Source organism: Rhodamnia argentea, chromosome 6, assembly GCF_020921035.1.
Source record: "Rhodamnia argentea isolate NSW1041297 chromosome 6, ASM2092103v1, whole genome shotgun sequence".
NCBI classification, from domain to species: Eukaryota; Viridiplantae; Streptophyta; class Magnoliopsida; order Myrtales; family Myrtaceae; genus Rhodamnia; species Rhodamnia argentea.
The window spans coordinates 4,730,393-4,755,435 of record NC_063155.1 but is presented as its reverse complement, the minus strand read 5'-3'; the positions used below and the strand labels follow the sequence as shown (position 1 = coordinate 4,755,435).

At 39.8% G+C, this 25,043-nt stretch overlaps 2 protein-coding genes across 12 annotated transcripts in view; both read right to left on the bottom strand.

The window, feature by feature from the left end:
* The window catches only part of LOC115744901 (putative disease resistance protein At3g14460), a 130,781-nt gene extending 117,616 nt beyond the window's left edge, over nt 1-13,165 (bottom strand). For 2 of the 3 annotated variants that reach the window (XM_048280928.1, XM_048280927.1), the window contains exon 1: nt 11,855-13,165. In XM_048280928.1, the coding sequence (XP_048136885.1) occupies nt 11,899-13,086 (1,188 nt within the window). In that variant the 5' untranslated portion in view covers nt 13,087-13,165 and the 3' untranslated portion in view covers nt 11,855-11,898. Of the gene's footprint in view, nt 1-11,850 lie in introns of all 3 variants that reach the window. The other variant, XR_007198794.1, reaches the window with a different exon arrangement.
* Nucleotides 1-25,043, bottom strand: part of LOC115733080 (putative disease resistance RPP13-like protein 1) — a 491,263-nt gene that overhangs the window by 185,130 nt on the left and 281,090 nt on the right. The window lies entirely within an intron of this gene.

Below are 25,043 nucleotides of genomic sequence, written 5' to 3'. Positions count from 1 at the left end.
ATTCTCCTATCAAGCGGTTGCCAATCATTAATTACTACCTCAACACCCTTCATCGGATCAGTGCCACCCATCTTGCTGCGAATTTCGGCACTGTAATTGCCATGCATACCATAAACTCAGGAGGATCAAGGCTTCTCTGCACATCGTGTACTTTTCCTCTAAAGGAAGTGAAGCAAAAGTGAAAAAGAGATGATGCCAAAGAAACCTCAATAAAATTCAGGTAGACCAGGACTTTCCCGGGCGCAAATTGGCTTTGTTACTTCAATTTTCACATGGGTTCCATTTTCTTTTTCCGTTTGAATTATCATTATTTGACAATTAGCATTAATTACTGTTCTCTTTCTTAAAATTACAACACAATAACTTTCATCGAACTTTTTTCGTGTTTGATCATATTTTGATTATTCATTCATTTATCTCTATTGCACTTGTGTATTAGAATTATGTATAGATTTTCATGTATCTAATCATATTTAAGCTTGGTAAAAGCAAAATAAAATAAAAAATAAAAGATAAAAAGTAAAAAAAGAAAAAAAGCTGAAAAAGAGATAAAAAAAAAATGAAGGAATGGGATGAGAGAGAGCATTGTTGTTCATATGGCTAGCGCAATGCCGTTGCGGTTTGCATAGGGCGACTCATACCAATGATGCTGCCATGGCCAAACTAGCTAGACCAACCATCACATCGAATAATCTTCAATTACCTAATGAGCAACCTAACTTGATCTAGAGGGGAATTCACTGTCAAAGGAAACGATGACGTGTCCTGATTCAGCTACAATTTCTCCATCGCTTGCTCATCAATCGCAATCTCAGCTGGCTACAATCTCTCCCTTGATTGCGCATCAAGCACAATCTCAATCAGCTACAATCTCTCCATCAATTGATTATCAATCAATTTTCAGCGCATGGATTGTGGGAGTAAATTTGAGTGCTTTATGTGTCACGACCCAAACCTTGCGAGCTCGTCGACATCCCACCTGGCCACGCTTATGTACGGTTCTCCAGGATCCAGAGGCCAACAAATTCATGCGGAAGCAAAAACGAATCCCCGTACAGAAACAATTAACATCTCGATGACTTGGGACGGTAAAACAAACTTATGTACCTATATACATAACTGCTACAAACTCATCAGCCTAGGGCTTCGGGGGCCACCGTACGAGCCCGTGACCACCTAACAAAAGACACGTGGTCGAAGCCCGCTACAGAACCAAAACAAAGTACTCTACAAAAGTCGAGAGGCCAACTATCCTAAACCTCAACCTCGCTATCTCAAGCGGCTACTCAGCTTCCGAAGGCTCCACCATTTCTCCCGGCGTCTCAATCTCCGGGTCGGATCATTACAGCGGAGGGTCCGAAAAACAACGAACCCACGACGGGGTGAGATAAAAATCTCAGTAAGCTAGCCCCTAATCCTAGATTAGGGCTCTAGTGCCTCCAGACACATTTTTCAGTGAACAATTTCCAATAATTCTTCTTTCTTCCCAAAAATTCCACAATTTAATTCTAGAAAATTCCATTCTTTCTCCGAAAATTCTCACACCTTCTCCAATATTCTACGTTACTCCCGTTTCGGCGTTCCACGCCTCGGTCTAACAATAAAATATTCTACGTGCTCCCGGGGCCCCTTTTTAGCACAACAGGCCATAATATAAATGTCCACCTTACTCCAAAAATTTCCACGTTACCCTGAAAATATTCCACGGCACTCCGAAAATATTCCACGTTACTCCGGAAGTATTTCACATTGCTCCAGAATATTCCACGTTACTCCGGAAATATTCCACGTTACACCAGAATATTCCACGTTACTCCAGAAATATTCCACGTTACTCCACCGCCATCAAGTAAGTTCATAACATTGAGCCTCGGACCTTTATGGAACACGGCTCTATATATATACCAGGGTCTTAGACACATAGGAATACGACCCACGGATCTCGGTCTCGGACACATAGGAACACGACCGGATCAAGTCTCGGACAATTAGTCGAACACGACTCACTTTGGTCTCGGACGACTTAATTGAACACGACTTTCTTACTTTCTCGGTCTCGGACAATCAGACGAATACGGCTCACTTTGGCCTCGGGCGACTTGATTGAATACGACCCTCACATTTCCTCGGTCTCGAGACAATCGACGAATACGGCTCACTTTGGCCTCGAGACGACTTGATTGAATACGACCCTCACATTTCCTCGGTCTCGAGACAATCGACGAATACGGCTCACTTTGGCCTCGAGCGACTTGATTGAATACGACCATCACATTTCCTCGGTCTCGAGACAATCGAGCGAATACGGCTCACTTTGGCCTCGGACGACTTGATTGAATACGACCATCACATTTCCTCGAATCGTTCGGGATCACGTGATTCACTCACGTTAGAGAATTAATAATTCGGGATCACCCGATCAATTTATGCTACCATAGTATCCAATCCACGCCATGCGACCATATTATGCTAACGTAGCAATTTATAAATCACGTGCCATTAAAATTATACTAACGTGGAAATTTATCACGGCCAAACAATAATAATTTTCTAACATATAATTAATTTACAACCATAGTACTATACTATAATAATGTCACATTTAATAAGCACCGTGGCATAACGACTTTATGTCACATAAAAGTAACCCTAGTTAATATATTAACTAACCATGGTTCAAAATTAACTAGAGTTAAATACTAACCTAACCATGATTAAACTATAGCATAAAGTAACTCTAGTTAGGGCATAAAGTAACTAGGGTTGGTAGGGTAACCATGGTCAATCTTTGACCAAACAAATATCCTCTTGCATTTACTATTCATTGCAAGAACAAGCTTTCTCTCTCCTCCAAATATTCATTCTCGGCCAAGGCATAAAAATGGCCAAAAACAACCAATTTTTCACCCAAATCTACCAAATCTCAAGTCCATTAGCATCCTAGATACCTAATATAAGGTTAGGGACCAACTTACCACTATTTTAGCAAGTTTTCCGGCAAGAAACCAAGAAAAATTTTGACCCTAATCCGGCGGCTCCGGCAACTCCTCTTGACCGGCTTTAACCCACGGAAATCCGGCGACTCCGAGTAGCTCACGGCGGTAGTCGAGCTCCGGCGGTTCAAGGCGACACCGGTGGTTGTTTGAAGAATTTTCGATGAGGGAGAGAATGAGCAAGGGTGAGTTTGGCCAAGAGAGGGAGTGACCTAGAGAGAGAAAGGGTTCTTGAAAAATGAAGAAGAAGAAAGCCAAAATAATTAATATAGGTTAAAATAATTATTGGGTGAGATATTTTGGTGTCTTGAAAGTCAAGAGGGACAAATTGGTGATTTTCTCCACCAAAAATAGTCAAAATTCGGCCAAGGGGTAAAATGACCAAAATACCCTTCGTTCCAAGTTAAAAATGGGGTATTTTTCGAGGGTAAATGGGTCCTTTCCCATATCCAGTCCAAATCTATTTTTCCTGAACCTCTTTGGGGCGAACCGCGAAGGAATTGCACCCAGGATGAGGAAACGTCCAAAATTTTTATTTTTATTTTGAAACCCCGGAAGGTCCGACCCGCCGAATTACAGGATGTCACATTATGGGGGCAATTGATATGCGTAGATAGATATCACTCCCTATAATTACAGCTCTACCTTCCAAACCGGGGATTCTTGAATTGAGATTCTAGGCAAAGAAAGGGACTTGCACAGAAACAAGTGTCATTCCCTCGCTCGTATGGGGGTTGTCCATCTCATAGGGAAATGTAATCAGTGAGCCAAATACAGTTCCTTACCTTTTATTTTCATTTTACCGGTTTCATCGCACCGTCCGTAAATCAGACCAACTTGGACTATGCTTACCCTTACCCGGCAGCTCCACGAGCATCTAGGGGTGAGCGGTTCCAGGTTCCTTACAGGTTCCACCTGGAACCCGGAACCTACCCCGTCACAGGTTCTAGGGTTGGTTCCAAGGTACCCGAGAATCTATCAATTTCTTTTATTTTATTTTATTTTTTCATTTTTAGTTAAGCAAAATGAGAGTGAACGCTACAACATCTAAGAGAAAGTAGAGGTGAGTGGTTTTAGATTCCGTACATGTTACATTTAGAACTTGAAACTAATCCATTAGAACACGTTTATCATTTTTTAGAACCCGAAACCTAAAAATTTGTTTGATTCCAGATTATACACTCATTATCGGATGCCATAGAACATTGTAGGATCATGCAAAAATATATACCAAGAAAAATATAAAAATTTATTTTAGGATCTAGGGTCTAGGTTCTAGGTTCTAGGTAGCGGAACCTAGAACCTACCCGTTCGAACAGGTTCTTCAATTTTTGGAACCTGGAACTAGACCGAATCCTACAGGTTCCGCTTCCGGGTTCTCGGTTCTACCCTGGAACCATACTCACCCGTACGAGCATCGTGGTACCAAAATCGCATCAAAGGACCGCTACTATGTCAATATTTTTGAAACTTAAGTTACCTAGGATACCACAAACAATGGCATCTTATTTTCTGTGATACATCAACAAGCCATCAAATACGGCTAAGTTGTCTGTGCTTTGGCCAAAAGAAAAGGTCCTCTGTTTCAAACGACGTCCAGAAGTCCTAGTCTCAAGAGAAAGGAGAACAATCTAACTCGAGGACATAACGTGCATCAACACATGCGCTCCTCTCAAATTTCTACGGCATTACTAGGAAGACCAAGACTTACTGGAACTCATCCACTTTTTTGTGTAGAAAGTGAAGCAAAACGGAAAAAGTGATAATGAAGTTTCGTCCACAATCATATGTTAGAGATTATCCCCTGATATTTGTAGCATCCACAATCATACGTTGTTGTTTTTTTTTTTTCCATGTATATAAACCATAAAATCGGAAAGGCCAAGACTTGCTGTTATACATCTACAAGTCATCAAAGACTGGTTAATTTTTTGTCAGTTTAATCAGGAAAACAAGAGCACTAGCTTTGTGCTAAATAAGAATAAGGGTCGGCACACCAACCAATCTAGTAGCAAGTTGCTTTGTTTTACCCTGGTAATAATAAATGAGTCACAAATCACTATGTAACAATATATGATTTACTGAAGATTATATTCTACGCATGACACCGATGAGCGAGAAAATCGGGTTCAAAAGGACCAAGATTCTCCTATCAAGCGGTTGCCAATCATTAATTACTACCTCAATACCCTTCATCAGATCTGTTAGATAATGTCTCGAGTTTAAACCGTTTACGGATGTTTATGAGTTTGTTAAAGAAAAAGATAAGAAAATCTTTTGCAGGTCTAGACGTGGACTTGATATGTGCGGAGTTTGACCGAATAAACACAAACCCAACTGAGATTGACTTTCCTTGCCAAACTACTGCACTTTGGACTCTTCTTATCAAAAGATTGAATAAAGACAAGTTATAAGGGCACACCTATATTCTGTGAATAAGAAGGCAATTCGTGGGGCCCAGTCAACCAGTCAAAGTTGTTGTTTTCTTTGACTCCTTAAAGGCACGAACAGGGAACAAAAGGGTTAAGACTCGTCTAGCAGAAAGCTGCGGCACGAACAGTGGACGCGAGAGAACCGTGGGTTCTTGAACCGCACAAGAAGAACGACGACTTCGTTGGTTGTTTGGTTGAGATCTTCTGGTCGCAACTTGAAGGGCGAACAGTGAAGGTCTCTCTAGGACGAAGGTGACGTTCTTGATTTAGCTGTGCGGGAAACACTTGAGTGCATGAACGATTGTAAATCTGACTCTCCGATTATAGTGCATTATATTGCTGGCTCTCTCTGTGGATGTAGGTACCGACCTCGGACCGAACCACGTAAATATCTGGTGTGCTTTATTATTCCTCGTAATTTCTCTGGTGATTTCGTATTGACTTATTTGCAAGATCCGTTAGTGTGTCCGCATTAATATCTCAACAAGATCAGTGCCACCCATCTTGCTGCGAATTTTGGCACTGTAGTTGCCATGCATACCATAAACTCAGGAGGGTCGAGGCTTCACTGCACATCATGTACTTTTTCTGTAAAGGAAGTGAAGCAAAAGTGAAAAAGAGATGATGCCAAAGAAACCTCAATAAAATTCAGGTAGACCAGGACTTTCCCGGGCGCAAATTGGCTTTATTACTTCAATTTTCACATGGTTCCATTTTCTTTTTCCGTTTGAATTATCATTATTTGACAATTAGCATTAATTACTGTTCTCTTTCTTAAAATTACAACACAATAACGTTCATCGAACTTTTTTCGTGTTTGATCATATTTTGATTATTCATTCATTTATCTCTAATGCACTTGTCTATTAGAATTATGTATAGATTTTCATGTATCTAATCATATTTAAGCTTGGTAAAAGCAAAATAAAATAAAAAATAAAAGATAAAAAGTAAAAAAAGAAAAAAAGCTGAAAAAGAGATAAAAAGAATGAAGGAATGGGATGAGAGAGAGCATTGTTGTTCATATGGCTAGCGCAATGCTATTGCGGTCTACATAGGGCGACTCATACCAATGATGCTGCCGTCGTCGCAGCCGACCAAACTAGCTAGACCAACCATCACATCGAATAATCTTCAATTACCTAATGAGCAACTGAACTTGATCTAGAGGGGAATTCACTATCAAAGGAAACGATGATGTGTCCTGATTGAGCTACAATTTCTCAATCGCTTGCTCATCAATCACAATCTCAGCTGGTTACAATCTCTCCCTTGATTGCGCATCAAGCACATTCTCAATCAGCTGCAATCTCTCCATCAATTGCTTATCAATCAATTTTCAACGCATGGATTGTGGGAGTAAATTTGAGTGCTTTATGGGGGCAATTGGTATGCGTAGATAGATATCGCTCTCTATAATTACAGCTCTGCCTTCCAAACCAGGGATTCTTGAATTGAGATTCTAGGCAAAGAAAGGGACTTGCACAGAAACAAGTGTCATTCCCTCGCTCACATGGGGGTTGTCCATCCCATAGGGAAATGTAATCAGTGAGCCGAATACAGTTCTTTACCTTTTATTTTCATTTTACCGGTTTCATTGCACCGTTCAGGAATCGGACCAACCCGGACTATGCTTACCCTTACCTGGCAGCTCCACAAGCATCAGGGTACCAAAATCGCATCAAAGGATCACTACTATGTCAATATTTTTGAAACCTAAGTTACCTAGGATACAACAAACAATGGCATCTTATTTTCTGTGATACATCAACAAGCCATCAAATACGGCTAAGTTGTCTGTGCTTTGGCCAAAAGAAAAGGTCCTCTGTTTCAAACGACGTCCAGAAATCCTGGTCTCAAGAGAAAGGAGAACAATCTAACTCGAGGACATAACGTGCATCCTCTCAAATTTCTACGGCATTACTAGGAAGACCAAGACTTACTGGAACTCATCAACTTTCTTGTGTAGAAAGTGAAGCAAAACGGAAAAAGTGATAATAACGTTTCGTCCACAATCATATGTTAGAGATTATCCCCTGATATTTGTAGCATCCACAATCATATGTTGTTGTTTTTTTTTCCGTGTATATAAACCATACAATCAGGAAGGCCAGGACTTGCTATTATACATCTACAAGTCATCAAAGACCGTTAATTTTTTGTCAGTTTAATAAGGAAAACAAGAGCACTAGCTTTGTGCTAAATAAGAATAAGGGTCAGCACACCAACCAATCTAGTAGCAAGTTGCTTTGTTTTACTCTGCCGATAATAAACGAGTCACAAATCACCATGTAACAATATATGATTTACTGAAGATTATACTCTACACATAACATTGATGAACGAGAAAATCGGGCTCAAAAGGACCAAGATTCTCCTATCAAGCGTTTGCCAGTCATTAATTACTACCTCAACACCCTTCATCGGATCAGTACCACCCATCTTGCTGCGAATTTTGGTACTGTAATTGCCATGCACAACATAAACTCAGGAGGATCAAGGCTTTACTGCACATCGTGTACATTTTCTGTAAAGAAAGTGAAGCAAAAGTCAAAAAGAGATAATGCCAAAGAAACTTCAACAAAATTCAGGAAGACCAAGACTTTCCCGGACGCAAATTGGCTTTGTCACTACACTTTTCACATTGGTTCTATTTTCTTTTTCCGTTTGAATTATTGTTATTATCTGACAATTAGCATTAATTATTGTTCTCTTGCTTAAAATTACAATGCAATAACTTTCATCGAACTTTTTTCTTGTTTGATCATATTTAAGCTTGATAAATGCAAAATAAAATAAAAAAATAAAAGTTAAAAAAATTTAAAAAAAAAGAAAAAAACTGAAAAATAGATTAAACAAAATGAAGAAATGAAGAAATGAGAGAGAGAGAGAGAGAGAGTTGTTGTTCCTATGGCTAGTGCCATGCCATTGCTGTCTGCATAGGGTGACTCATACCAATGCCTCTGCCATCGTCGTTGCCGGCGAAACTAGCCAGACCAATCATCACATCCAATTATCTTCAATTACCTAATGAGAGGGGAATTCACTGTCAAAGGAAAAAATGACGTGTCTTGATTCAGCTATAATTTCTTCATCGCTTGCTCATCAATCACAATCTCAGCCGGCTACAATCTCTCCCGTGATTGCACATCAAGCACAATCTCAATCAGCTGCAATCTCTCCACCAATTGCTTATCAATTCTTTCCAAAGAGAAGAGATTATGATTGTATCCTTCATTGATTCTGTAACTCTAGCTTGTATTACATAAAAACACCACACTGCATAGCTGATGTATGTACAAAAATCCTATCAATGAAACACAAAGCACTTATCGGCAATTGCCACCCAATCTCTTCTTGTTAGTTTATTGTTTTACATTCACAACATAAGAATGAATTCTAGGATTCATGATGGGTTTCATGTGAAGTCCACCTCATCCAATACTGGATAAGCCGGGCTCACATGCGCCGGGTTCATTTAGTATCATTCCCTCATCTAGTGTCTAAGACTACCTGTAGCTGCCACAACCCTATCATAACCTCCATCGTCGTCTTTGGCGAACTCACCACCGGCCTCCGTTCTCGAGCACCACCGGCACCAGCAATGTCACTCATCTCTATTTGACCCTATACCTAGGTTCTCTGCCAGGGCCTAGCACATGGGCTGGCACGGGCTTTGCTTGCCCCATACCTTCGGGAAAACAAGTATCAAATATTTGGAGCTTATTTCAAATATTAAGATTAGTCAACTACGGTGGGTCGCTTGAATATTATATCATGGATTTCGCAAAATAATGAACACTGTTATACCATGGATAATGAAAGTTGACTCGTTATTTTTTAATTTGCATATTTTGAACATTTGTAAAAGCTTTTTTTTTTCTTCTGGGGGGTTTCTCAAAAGTTATTTTTGCTCGCATATGTGCGAGTTCTTTCTCTTTTTGACCCTAGCAAAGTGTATCACTGACTTAGAATCAGTTAACTAAATTTCTTACTCATCTGTAGATCAGCATATCACGCAGTGCTGTTGGAAAAATCAATAAATCTAAATCATTAGGGAGAAATACTTAGATACTATCGAGAACCATTTATTGTTTAAGTCAATCATTGCATGGAAACTATTAATATATTTGGTAAAATAAAAGAGAAGATTCATAACACTTTTATATGAAGGCAACTAACTCGGGTTGGCTAGCGGAAGAAATCGTTAAAAGGATTGCATAGTAATTGCATGAGAGATATAGTAAACGGTAAAGCAAAAGAATAACGTTTTCTTTAAGTTAATCAGAGTCCATCTCACTAAGGCCCTAGACATTTTGATTAATTTCCTGTCTTTTGCCAATCACTATTGTCGATACGATAATTTTGATTGAATCACAATCTTTTGCATTGGACTCTTTCGAGTTCAACTGAAAGGTTGACATCTGGCGCGCGAAACGAAAATGGGAACAAATAACAAATCTGAAATGACAAAATCTGGTAGCCCTCCGTAAAAATTATTTTGCCATGCAAAATAAACAATTACAAGAGTAATCAGATAAACAAAGTACATAAACACTCGCCCCAATGCAACCAAAAACCAACAAGCTACTCTAGGGTACTTCCCATTCCAAATCTGAAGAATGCGTGAGCCTTTTGATGATTTTCTCTATCCAAAATGGCCCTTATTATGTTAATGCATAATTATATAGATGTTTGGATTAAGCGCACAAGCACGAAGAAATAGAGAATAAAGATGAGCAAGAAAAATTGGGATACAAGATTTATCTTGGTTTACTCTTAAATTAGGACTACATCCAGCAGAAGATTCCACTATAATTAACACCTCTTATCTCTCTCTTACAACTTTCAATTTCAAAATAAATGAATTATATATGGACAACACTAGAAAATCCTAGGGGCCAAGAAAGCCCTAGGCTATAGGGGTCTCCGGCAGCCGGGGGGTGCTACCTTCTTATCGATGGAGAGTATAAATCATACCCCACTAGACCGCTAGCCTAATTATAAAAGCTGATATTCCACAAATGCTAGGTCATGAGGATAATCCACTGGCGATGGGAGTGCCTGTATCTTGCCTTGCTCGTGACGGGAGGTCTGGCAGCCTGGTGGGGTTGTCGTGATGAGACTTGTCCATCCAAGCTAACTAGGTTGCGAGTGGTATTGGAGGACGACCTTCTCGAAATTTTAGATCAAAATTCTTCGCGGTAGACATGAGACTAGGTTTACTCACAAGAGTAACGAAGCATAGTCTCCCTGATTGCTCCTCTCCGCCTTCCCTTGACAACAATGAAACAGAAATATGTTCTATGAGATGGCATGGGAATTCAAATAGATGAAAGATGAACTGTGAACTTTGACAAGAAAGTCAGATTTAACTAAAGTATAATCCGCAGGGTTCACTGAAATTTAGTCGTCATATTTGCTAACTCGAAAGCCCCTATTTTAAAACCTAATTTTGTATCTTTAAAGTAGCTGTTATTCGAAGTAAGACAGCATCTTAACTTGACTTAGAATAAAGACCCTGATAAATGACATAACGATACAGATTAATCTTTTACTTAGAGCATGTCACGAAAGATCAGTGCACCTACCAAAATTAATAGCTTGTGGTTTTTCATTTGTCAAGTTGCAAAAGATGAACATAAGTACAGCAGTTGCCTACCTCAGCAGCGTTAGCATTTGATCCTCCCGAGAGATTTTTCCAAATACAGATGACAGTGGTATATTCTGCAGAACAAGCACAGTTGAGAGAATTCAGGTCAATGATCTATGGCACAAGAAACAGATATTTGGAAGAGAAAATACGGCAAACGCTTAAATTGCAGAACAATACTTCATGATTCTCACGCAAAGCATAGTGCATTTCCATTTACAAATTCTTTGGTGTGTCATCCAAGTGCAAAGATAAGCAATTTTTGGGCATCACACAAAGTTCTACATATATCATCGATGTAGACCGGCACATTTGACGCACCCCAATTCCAGCAGTGTAAGCAACTCCATGAAAGAGCATTGGAGTGGATGAAGGAAAAAGCTGGACACTCAAGGAAGCAGTGGCATACAAGAATATGATCAACTTTCGCAAGCAGTGCAATTGGAGACTAAAGGAAGCTCTCGCTGGTTTCAAGCAGCTAATTGAGCTCTGAATTTTAGTTGTACTTTCACGAGGAGCAAACGCCTTTGCCCATTGGGTAACTTTGCAGTCTAGGTAGAGGATCCCTTATTCTTCTTAGTGCATTTGCTTAAATATTTGGACTGTGGGTGAGAGGCCCCCTCCCAACCGAGAACGAACACACACACAGTCGGTGGTTTTCTGGAAATTCTATGCGACACTTCTCCAAATGGGAAAAGAAAATGAAATAAATTCGTATTGAGCATCGAATGGACGAAAAGAAACGAAATTGATGCATTATAAGACCAAAAACGTACCCGAACCCTATAAAACTGACTCTAGTGTTGATGCACGAATCAATTCAGTGGGTCCAAACGCCATCAATGTAGATGCTGGGGATGTCTTGGATGAGGGGCCAATAGTGGCCAGTGAGTTTTGAGCATCCTTCTTTCAGATTCGAGCATCCAGTTACGGACAGATATTGGAGGGAGGGAGGGAGGCCATCCTCTGGCAAGTCCCTCAACTTCGGGCAGCCATAAATGACTAAATGTGTGAGAGAGGAGAGATGGCTGCGAAGACCGCTGGATAGTCTTTCCACCTTCCTCATATTGTAAATGCAAAGATAGGTCAGAGAGGGAGGGAAGACAAGACTCCACGCATCCTCCTCGTCATCCTCCTCCGACGGAGGAAACCACACCTTCTCTGCCTCCCCTCCACCCATGCTCCTTCCAAAGCCAATTGTCAGAGATTGGAGGGATGTGAGGAGGGGTAAGCCCCATTCTCTCACTGGCTGCTTCAAATTCTCGTACCCGCAGATTTCAAGGACCCGCAAATTGGGAGGGAAACCTCCTTCGGGGAAGCATTTGATATTTGGGCAATTACAAATATATATTGACTGGAGGGAGGTAAGATGATGCCACTGATTTGGTAGACACTTTATCTTCGGACAGCTCGAAAGTTCAAGAGTCGAGAGGGTGGTGGGAAGGGGAGGGAAGTCCTCCTCTATCTCCAATGCTGGACAATTAGCTATATCCAAGTGAGTGAGATTCTTACAGTTGGCAATGTTACTGCTGGCAATAGACTTTATCTTCGGACAATGCCAAAGAACAAGTTTCGAGAGGGTGATGGGAAGGGGAGGGAAGTCCTCCTCTATCTCTAATGCTGGACACCCGCTTATCATCAACTTAGTGAGATGGGAGAGCGCGTGAAGGCATCGTGGTAGGCTTCCCAAATTCTCACACCAAGCAATAGTCAAAGATTCCAGCGATTCTCCGGTGGAGATCTCTTCTAGCGACTCCACTCTCTCACACTCACTAATATAAAGTGTCTTTAGAGCAGCGAGTCTACCCTTGGCTACCCAAATGGATGTCAGAGAATAACAATGAATTACCTCGAGAGATTCAAGCTGAGGCATCGAGTTATTACTACTGGGGCCATCCGAAGGAATGGTTAGTCCCACTATTTTTGGACAATTCTCAATGCTTAAATGCCTTGGTGCGTGCATCTTGCCCGGAAGCTTTTCTAAACTCGCACAATCCCTCAATTCCATCCTTTCGAGGTTGCACAACAGCTCTACCTCTCCTTCTCCAGCCACAAATGATGTGAACCGACGACACCTTTCGATGATAACTCTCTGCAGGCAAGTGAGATTTTGTGTTTCACTTCCATCCCGCCACAAGTAATTTAGCTTGTCACACTCTCCTATGTGAAGCTCCTTTAGCTTGACCAAGCAGCTCACAAACCTAGCATCAAAGCAAACAAGCTCCGAAAGATTTTCAATTCTTAAAATGGTCAAAGAAGTTAGGTTGACCAAGCTCTTGAATATCTCCTTGTTACAATCCTTGAGGTATAACTCACGGAGAGATGGAAGACGAACCGCACCGGCTGAGTCATGTAAATGCGGGCATGAATGAATTTCAAGCTTTATCAAATGATCAAGTTGACGAGGCAATGTCCCGACCAATGAAGGACAGCTTCGGACAACAAGATGTTGAAGACAGGAGAATGGGACTTCTTCTTCTGGGCCCCCGGCATAAGGAGACCAATCCTTCCATGCCAACATCTCTTCAAACTTCAAAGTGGTTAAGGATGAGAAAGGCCTTTCACCTCCATAAAATTCTGGGCCTGTCATTCTTAATGCATGTAGACCTTCGAGAGATAATTCCTTAAGTGAAGGTAGTTGTCCAAGTGGGGGTAGTGATGTAACATTAGGACAGCCCCCCAAGCACAAAGACACTACCTTAGAATAGGATGAACCATTTAACCACAAGGGGAATCTTGCTCCACAATAGCGCGAGATGGTGAGAATTTCCAGATTAGTGTGAGGTCGCAGAGAGTCAAGCAAATGTGCTTCGCGCTCATAATTATGGAGATTTCCCAAATGTTCTTCCCAATGCAAGGACAAGTTGGTAAGACTTAGCTTTCCAAACAAATCAGCATCAACTACATCTCTAACTTTTTCCACCTTTTGCAATTCTGATATGATTAATTCTCCTTGAAGATGGACCAAGTTCTTTAACTCCTTTAACTGCGACCCTTTCTCCATTCCTACCACAAACTTGGATAAGATAGTAAGATTCTTCAAATTACTGATGCCCCATGGCATCTCTTTTAGACTCCGTGTATCTCTAATATCAAGAAACCGTAAGCCGACTAACTTTGTAATACCTTGAGGCAACTTTGAAAGGTTTTGACAACCTCTTAGGATCAAAGCCTGTAATTTGCACAAGTCAACAATTGACTCAGGTAGCATTTCGATATTAGTGTATGAGAAATTGAGATATCGAAGATGTTTTAAATCGCCAACACAGTTCGGTACCTCTACAATGCGACAATGACATATTGAGAGTGCCCTCAAGTACTTCAATTCTTTTAACAAATCATACAGCACCTTGTTGGAAATACTGAATTTGCTCGAGACCCCTCCCGATCCACCGGGCACTAGAATTAAACTTCTTAGCACCTTCATTCGATGATATGCTCTCATGCATTGTGATGTAACATACCACGGTGAGATGAATGATGCATATCGAGTTTTTCCTTCAAGAGGGGCGTCATCTTCATGACCCACCAGTCGAGACTCCCGAGAGATAAAGCACGTCCCACCCGCAATTGACTTTGCTAGGTCATTCAAAAGATCATGCATCACAAACTTTGATCTGTCAACACTAGATTGTTGAAAAAAGGATCTAGATACTAACTCACCGAAGTAATTCCGTCCTAATCTCAAGATATTCTCCTTTATTTTTCTTCCATCCACAAAGCCCTGTGCTATCCATAAAAGTACTAACTCATCCCTCTCAAATTGGTAGTCCTTGGGGAATATTGCACAATAAGCGAAACATCTCTTCAAATGGGAAGGAAGATGGATATAGCTCAATTTCAAAACAGGGAGAACCTCATCATTCTCTGCCGTGGGAAGATCCCATATTTTGCTATTTAAGGTATCTTCCCATTCATTCGAACTCCCTTCATTACGTAGGGCACCGCCCAACATCTTCGCTGCCAAAGGTAAACCTTTACATCTTTCAGCTATTTTCCTGCATATTATTTCAAAATCCGGGTGGCTCTCAAAATTTGTTGTTCCAAGAGCATGAAAGGCTAATAAGCTGGTACAATTATCGAGGGACAATTCCTTCAAAAGATATGGTGATGCTCTTGTTATGGAAACAACATCAACGTTGCGAGTCGTGATGATGATCTTGCTTCCCTTAGCCCCTACTTCAAATGGCTTTAAGAGGGCAGTCCATTTTTCATACTTCTCATTCCGGATATCGTCTAAAACCACAAGAAACTTCTTCCCCGATAGATTGTCCTTCAACTTAACTTGAAGCCCATTAAGATCTTCCCCCTCACCGGATAACCCAGAGATTGACCGCAAAATAGTCTTCGTTATGTCATGAGCATCGAAAACATCCGACACGCAAACCCACGCTCTCTTCTCAAAAGAGCTATATACTCTAGCATCATTATACAACCGCTGAGCCAAGGCTGTCTTCCCAACACCGCCCATCCCAACTATGGGGACTATGTTCAGCATGGCATCTGAATTTTCGACCTCATTGATCAATAATTCGAGCATCTCTGCTTCTTCCTTCTCCCTGCCGAAAAATCGAGGCTCCGGCAAAGAAGTTGTGGGATCCCTTTTGTTGGTGTAGTTGGATCTGTCCACGACATTCTCTCTCAAGCTTAGACGAGCCTTCCTGGTGACAATCGCTTTCAACCTGCCATTGATCACTTGTACCTTGGTTTCGGACACGAGCGAGTGCATGTTTGAATTTGATCTGGAGGATTTATCTCCGCCAAAGAAAGAGAACTTCCATTTCTCCAGACCTCTTCTTGTGCTGGATTCTGCCTCTAACTCAACCTGAGCGGCTTTGATTGCGAACTCATCAAGCAAGTCCTCCATGTCATAGGCCAAGTCCCTAACATCATCCAGCCAAAGCTTCACTAGTGGGTTACCGCTGAGTTGCCTGTCCTCTGCATCGGCCAGCACTGCATTGATTGTGACCAGAATCTCCTTCCACTCCTCGAGCAGGGCGGTGCTGATTCCTGCCCCTTGTGCATAGTCCAATGCCAGAGAAGTCAACTTCTCGAAGAAGACCTGAAAGTAGGAAGCCAAGAAGGAACCCAAAATAATCTCTCCAATTGCCATGGGTGAATCGGTCACTGTAGAGAACAGCAAAGGCGTTATGGTGAAGCAAAGTGAAAATCAGCTAATGGAGAGAGAAAACTATGAGGTCCAAGAATACCAAGACTTTCCACTTGCCAAAAAGATTAAAAAAGAAAAGGCCAAGACGTTGAAGGGATGCCCACCAAAGGTTAGACAAATTCAAATAAAATAGGTTTTGTAGGCGAGTGCTTGTTTCGTCAATTGTTCTCCTTTTTCTTCAGATCGAAACTTTTCTTGTGATATTGGCTTCACACCCACACTTATTGAAGTAACAATTTTTGGTTATCAAAAACGTGTTATTAGACTTGACATCAATCAGCAAGAACGAGCGCAAGTAGATAGATGTCTCTTACATGTTTCGAGTAGAATTCCTGAAGCAGACTGGTGAACGGAATTAGTTTCAACGATAGCAATCGAGCAAGCACGAGCGCTAGGTTCGGACAAGTAGGACGAGAATAATGTTGAGCAGGGGGACGAGCAGAGGTTATGGTGAAGCCAAGTGATAATGAAATAATGGAGAGAGAACGGTATGAAGTTACAGGAAGACCGAGACTTCCGCCGACCAAAGAGATGAAACGAAGACGAAGACTTTCGAGGATGCTTTCTGTCCACAAGTGCTCTGTTCATGTGAATGAACCATAAACTCAGGAAGACCTAGACTTTAATCGACACCACGTACTTCTTGTCTAGAAAGTGAAGCTGAAGCGAAAGAGAGCAAATGAAAAAAGACTGGAGACTTTGCAGGACGCAAATTGGCATTGTTGCTTGATTTCTCACATCCCTCCTCTTCCATCCCTATGTGAACGCCTTTTTTTTTTTTTTTTCCATTACTAGTAGAATTTCCCCACGCGTTACATGGCATATGCTTAAAATTGACCGTTACTGTGACTTTCGTCCACCTCTTTCCATGCTTAATCATACTGTGATTTTTCATTCACTAATCTCTCTTGTACTTGTCTATTAGAATTATGCCTAGATTTTCTTGTATCTTTTCAGTTATTTTTATTTTCTGATTTTTCACATTTTTACTTTTTTCTTTTCCTTTTTTCCATGAAATCCGGCAAGGGTCGCTAGTGCCGCCGGTCGTCAGCTGGTGGTTGCCGGATGTAGAAGAAAACAAAATAAAGGCAGAAAAAGAAAAAATATGTTAAAAAGCCAGATTTTTTTGGAAAATGTGTTTTAGCTATATATATATTTGAAGTATTTCAAGAAACAAGTTTTGCTAAACTAGATTTAATATTGAAGTGTTTTGACAATATAGATCGGGTTGAATATGTGTCGCTAGATTTGTATTGCATGAAAATTGATCAAAACAAGTTAAATTGATTAATATAGGCCAAATCCAAACCTGACCCACACCCATTTGACCGCACCAAACATCGGTTCCCTCGCTAAACTAGCAAAAAACAGACCGTTTTTCATAATTGGATCCACCCAATTTTAGAGTCTCACGGATATAGAACTGAGGTTTTGGCTTCAGTTGCGCACGACACTTCTACCACGAAAGGGAAGATGATAGCAGGTGACTATACCTAATAGAGGTTCGTGTGTTACAGAATTACTGCCGTGTATGCTCCTCTCTCTCCTTGGGCATATGAGATGCGGAAAAACCTTCGTAATGCGCCAAATGAGGTTGATGCTCGACCTCCATGTCCATGCTACATTACTCTTGTCCTTGCTCTAGTTGGAGCTGTGACTGATGCTTGACCGTGGCACATTACTACAAGTCATTAGACACGACTAACTTTGCATGTTCAATAAAGAAAACAAAAGTTCCCGCTTTGAGCTAAACAAGAAAAAGGGTCAAACGCACCAACCAAATCATTAACCAAGTTGCTTTGTTTTACTCTGGCAATAGTAAACAAGTCGCAAATCACCATCTAAAGATTTATGGTTAACTGGAAATCATGCTCTTACGCATAACACTAGTGAACAGGAAAATCGTGATAAAAACAGGTCAGGATTCTCCTATCAAGCGGTTCTCGATCATTAATTATAACCTCAGCACCATTCAACAGATCATTGAAACCAATCTTGCTGCGAAATTTAGCACTGCAATTGCCACGTATACCATAAACTCTGGAAGTCCAATACTTTACTGGACATCACGTACTGCCCTTTTTTTTTGTAAAGAAAATGAGTAAAAGTGAAAAGGAGAAGATGTGTAAGAAACTTTAATAAAATTCAGGTAGATCAAGACTTTCCAGGACGCAAATTTGCTTTGTTACATCACTCGTCACATGGGTTCTATTTTATTTTTCCAATTGAATGAAATATTACTCGACAATTTGCATTGATTATTGTTCTCTTGCTTAAAATCAACAATACAATAATTTTCGTCCATCTTTTTTCACGTTTAATCTTCTTTTGATTATTCATTCATTTATCTCTATTGTACTTGTCTATTAGACTTATGTCCAGATTTTCATGTGTCTTATCAAATTTAAGCTTAGTAAAAGGAAAAAAAAAAGGAAAAAAGTGTGAAAGTTATTTCTAATTTGGGCTAAATTAATTATTATTGTAATTATTAATTGGTCTAATAAAGAAAAGATATACAGTTACCTAATTAGTCTAATATGGGGCTGCAAAGTGTGGGTCGATTTATACCTTATTCGTAATAAGGGGATTAGGTTACAAACTCTATAAACAGAGCTCAAGTCCCTCCTCTAAACCTAATGCTCACATAACCTTACATAAAGAGTCGCCACGGAACATGATACGTGAGAGACAATTTTATTGAAGCCGATGATTTAGAGAGTTATAGAGACGAAGCTCTTGAGCATCGGTTCATTGCTATTCCGCATCAAGAGCGATAGATTCAAAACAATGTGCATAAATTCCTTTACTCCATTGTTGTAATTCATGTATCTAATTATGGTAATCCCGCTGCTTATGGTTAATAATCACAGCTTACAAAAAGAAAAGTAAAAAAGGCAAAAAACTGAAAAAGAAAAAACAAATGAAGGATTGGAGCAAGAGAGAGCACTGCCGTTTGTTGCGACCTAAAAAATAAAATTTTCAGGCTAATGGATTATTAGGTTAATTTTAATGACTAACTTAATACGGACTCTCCCAAGCCCTACCAAATCGCAACTTTGATTAATCAGAATGATTTAGAATTCGGAGTCCCCACTAACCATTTTTGGTAAGTTGGTTAGATATCTAAATAAAATAGCGGGAGAACTATTTTATTCCTACGAACCAGAGATTAAGGATTCGGAGATTTTGTTACATTAACTAATTAAAGCTAATACCCTTTCGGTACCTTAATTCCATGAATGTCCTAAGTTTGGCAACTCAGATTGAATTGTTCAAAGTTCGGAGGATGGATTTTTTTTTAGGATTTTCGCTTTTTAGATGCAATGCGTGACATGCAAAGGCTAAAATACGTGCCGAATTTGTGTGACTAAATTAAGCAATGCTAACGACATCAAATTAAAGTAAAATGCAAGGCAACGTGCAGACAATTATGCAATAAAAATAAACATATAGAGACCGTAACATGCAAAATGTTCAGTCATTGTTTCCCTATATGAAACAATTAACTACTTAATTAAAACATGCAATATGGCACAACATTTGCGTAATATGAGATAACATGCAAGATAATGAACTCGAACAAACATGATATGCCAATGACATGAACATGCAACATAACAAAATAATGATTTTCAAAAAATAGGATGAATGAATATGCAATTTTCGAAAAAATATGGTATATGATGTTGGTGATATTCAAAATATGCCAATGAACAACATGTGATATAAAAGTATGACATGGGATAAGGGAGATATGATTTTTCTGAAAAAATATGATATGAGAAAGATATGCAAAGATGGCATGATATATGCAGGAGATACGCATGGAAAACACGAGATATGCAATGTGATATATTTTTTAAAAAAATGGAAGGCGGGATAAGTGATACTCAAAAAAATATGTAGTGAGAAGATATGCAAAAAGTGACATATATCTAAGATGTGAGCTGAATTTTTGGTATTTTTAGAATGAGAAATACGCATGAGACGTGTGATGTATGAATGATATTTTAAAAAATATGGAATGCAAGATATGATACTCGAAAATATGAAGTGGATATGCAAGATATGCATAAAATTCGAAATATGCGCGAGAATGACGTGAGATATTCAAGATATACTAAATATGCAATGAGATAATGCGAGATATGCGTGACAAAATTCTCTGATTTCTGTCCCTTTTCTTTTGAATTTTCGGCCGGATTAAGAATGTTCCGATTTGATCCGCTTTACCTAAATTTTCAAGATAAACTTAATGAGATAAAGTTTTCAAGAAACCTTATCTTCCTAAAGATTTAATCAGACATGGTTTATAAGAAACCATATCTCACTAATTTTTTAGGATTTTTTTAAAGTTTATCAGGAAATTTAAATCAAACAAGATCTCAATCAATTGCAGAATATCAATCCAATCAGATAATTCAAGATAACAATCCCGATAAGTCGAAACGAATCAAACCCCATCTCTTGCATTTTTTTAAAAAAAAAGGATATTCATAAATCTAAATTCTGCTTTTTGAAGATAGTAAATCGGATCTAAACGGCGATAGATCGGATTAACTAAATTCCCATCTTTACTAAGTTAAAAAGTCGTATCCGAACAGCGACGGACAAGTTTATCCAACTTAATATAGATGTTGCCTACTAGGAAACAAAATTTCCTAATTTAGATTTAAAACTTTTTTATTCTGAAAACATGTCTAGTGAGTCCAATTAATGTCAATTTTCAAAATTTGTATCAAAATTAGGGTTTTGATATGCGAAAATTGTTCTTTGACTTTCTTCAAAAAGATTCGATTTCTTAGTCGAAGAAACCAGCAAACAAGCAGCAGTTAATTCATGCCAAATCAGCAATCAAATAGTCAAAAGACTTACCTTTAAGCTTGACGAGATTCTGCATGGTTAGGGATATGTATGATGCGAAACAAAGGACTATTCCAAGTAAAAAAAAAAAACAGCACCAGCACTTAAATAGCATCGAAAGCATGTCAAACAGCGTGCTTCCTATCCCAAATCAACAACAAATTAACATTAATAAATGTGGGAGAGTTACGTTGATTTAATTCCATGCACCGTGGGCTCGTATTGCCAATTCAACCTCAAGGCCACCAGTCTACGGATGAGAGTTCGCGGGATCGATGCACGTACAACTTGGAAGATCACACTTGTGCAAGGCTTCGGACTATGAATCGCCTCGTCGCAGCCGGCTCAGGAAGCTCACGAACAGCAAGGGAGTTGCTCACAAACAATGCTAGATCAGCCCCGAACAGCAGACAACGACCAACACACTTCAAGCTTCGTCTTTTCTTTTGTTGTGTAGCGCTTTTGATGAAGATTTGCAGCCAGCGAGTATAGCTCCACCCCACGCTCCTTAGTAACAATTCGCTTGAAGTGCTTAACAATGGAACGAAGACTCACTCATGTTCTCACGTTTTCTATTTTTCTGAAAAATTCTGGACCTCCTCTTTTGTGAAACCTAAGTGCTCTATTTATAGCGCGCGTTAGGTTTCTTGTTCATCAATCCTTTTGCTTGTGGGCTTATAGGCTTGACTCCTTGAACAAATTTTATGAATTAAATTGAAAGCCTTTTCCATAGGCTAACACTCAGCTCAATTAAAGGTCCAAGCTACATTCTTTCGTTGTAATTTTCGGCCACTAATATGCTAGAACAGCCTAGTTGAATTTTGCATTCCCTCAAGGCTCAAGTTCTCATCCGTCCACTGTTGGTCCGATTAAAATGTGAATGCAATGTATGCTAAAATAAATATGAAAATTAAGTTAATTATTTTTTTGTAGGAACTAAAATTTAATTCCTGATTTTTATGCAAAATAAAAGGTTAGTCAAAATTTAGGTGTCAACACCGCTCCTAAGGCCGATGCCGTGCCTTTGCTGTCGGCAGCACCACCAGCGTGACTAATACAAATACCGCTGCCACGTCATAGCCGATGAAACTAGCCGGACCAACCATCACATCCAATTACATTTAATTACCTAATGACTGACATAACTTGATTTAGAGGGAAATCACAACATAAGAATAAACTCTAGGGTGGACGATTTCTCACGTGCATCGTCAAAAGTTGGGTTCCTTGTGAAGTCCACGGCATCCAACAATGGGATAAGCCGAGCTCATTTGCATCAGGCTTATTTATGAGGTGAATAACCATTCTGTTTCAGAAATAGATTTCCGGTTAGAAATAGTTTTTCTATTTCATTTTTCGAATGAATTTTTCAGCAAAAAAATGCGTTTGATAACGACGTAAAATTTATGATCCTAGAATTAAAATTTACTTTACAATAGTTGAAAATTTTTACTTCTAGAAAATGCAACGGCCGGTGATGGCCACCGATGACAAGCGGTGGGCGGTCGGTGACCAAACGTCGGCGGGTGGTAGTTGGTAACGGCTGGTATTTGAGAAAAAGTGAGATTTCTATTTCTGTTTCTCGAAGAAGTAGAAAATTATTGTTTCTCATTTCTCCTTCAAATCTATTTCTGAAACAACTTTTTGTTTCAGAAATAGAAAAATAAAATTGCTTTACCAAACGAATGTTTGTTCCAGAAATAGGTTTGGAACATAGATTCTATTTCCGAAATGTTTTCATGCACCCCCTTAGCATCTTCCCTCATCCGGTTTCTAAGACTACCTATAGCTGCCATGACCCTATAATAACCTGCATCATCGTCTTTGGCGATAGGGATGTCAATGGGCCGGCTTGGCCCGGCCCGAAACCGAAGAATACCAAGCCCGACCTAGCCCGTACCCTCTTAGAGCCGGGTTGGGTCGGGTCGGTTTCTTTTTTTTTTCTTTTTTTTTTTTGAATCAAAATCACTTGACATGTCCGTCGAATGAAAGAATATAAAAAATAAAAATGAAAATAAGATAAATTAAAAAGAAAACGTGGGTGAAAAAAAAAAAGCAAAAACCGGGCCGGCCCGACCAGCCCGACTTGCCCAAATCCTAACAAGATCAAGCCGGCCCAAAAGGCTCGAAAATTAGGGTGAATTTTTGGGCCGGATCGGGCTGAATTGGGCCGACGCGGGCTTTTTTGACATCCCATTTGGCGAAGTCGCCATTGGCCTCCGTTCTTGAGTGCCACCATCAACGTTGCTCATTCTTAGGTTCTTTCTCTCTCTCTCTCTCTCTACTTGTCATTGCCAAGGTCAAACAACCCCGGATCACGGGTGAATGAGGTGGTTGACCTTAATTTTTACTCTACATGAGATCGCATCGGTAGGGGCATAGAGCTGGAGAAAAAGTGGTTGGACAAAGGGGACTGAAATAGAAAATTTAGATTTGGGGGAGGACAGAGATTATATGAATGATGATGGAGGCGAACATGGCGGTAGTGCGCACTACTCTAAGGTAGAGCATTCAGTGGACACAACTTATAATTTGTTGGAGTTGATGAATATTTCGGAGATCCTTATTTCTCACACCGAACACGCTCACGTAAGCTTAGGAAAATTGAAATATAATCCGACGACATGTAACCTCTATGCACGGAATGCGAAGGTTCAAGGGTAGCGCTCCCGACACGGGTGTCCCGCTGCCCAATCAGCGGGCGGGGTTTCCCTTCTCCGGTGAGCGAACGGCTGCCCCGCTCACAAGTGAGTTGATCGAGGTTCGAGGACAGTGCCCCCGAAACAACAACAATTTTAGGCTTTTGTTGAAGTTGCCCATTTGTTGATGGATTAAAAGGATTTCGGAAAAGTTTAGATTTTGGACCCGTTTAGGGCATATATATTTACTCATTTTTTGGTTGATTATTGTAACGAGTTGTACAGTTATAAACCTAAATCATAGTGAAATTTCTTTGCAGGACATAACCCTATTCTAAGGTGAATCGGGGTAAACCGTGTGTCGTCTAATTTTCTTCTATTATATGTGTGATCGCTCCGAATCGGTTTGCGATATATTCCTTCATAATTAACAGTTGAAATTAATAGAAAGTCAAAAGTCAAAAACTTAAAACTCATGAATGATGAGAGATTACGTGTATATAAAGAGCATATACATCATATTTTCAAGGATTCACGTGCAAACTGGATTAAGAGTGGCAAGTGGAATTTGACCAATGGATTGGACACATACACGAAAGGATTAAAATCTGGCTCTAATACCATGTCAGCAATTAAGCTTATAGGTGGAGAAAGGTCACATCGTTTTAAAATTTTCATTATTAAAGCGATGTTGGATTTTCAACAAAATCTTCTAGATGTATAAATATGAAAATTCAAAGGATCTCTAACATTCCTTCAAGTTCAAGGTGGTGAAGAAGAAGTCAACTTGAATTTAGATAAATGATATGAAAAACGCCTAGGTAGGGGTGAGCATGGTTCCAAGGTAGAACCAAGAACCTGGAACCGGAACCCGTAGGATCCGGTCCGGTTCCAGGTTCCAAGGTATGTAGGGTAGGTTCCAGATTCCAAAAATTGAGGAACTTGTTTCAACGGGTAGGTTCTAGGTTCCACTATCTAGAACCCGCAACCCGGACCCTAGATCCTGAAATATTTTATATTTTTCTTGGTATATTTTTTTGCACGATCCTACAATATTCTATGGCGTCCGATGATGAGTGTATAATCTGGAACTAAACAAATTGTTTGGTTTCGGGTTTCATAAAATGATAAACGTGTTCCAATGGATTGGTTTCGGGTTCTAAATGTAATCTATACATAACCTAAAATAATTCACCTCTACTTTCTCTTAAATGTTGTAGCGTTCACTCTTATTTTGCTTAACTAAAAAAAAAAAGAAATTGATAGGTTCTCGGGTACCACGAAACCGATCCT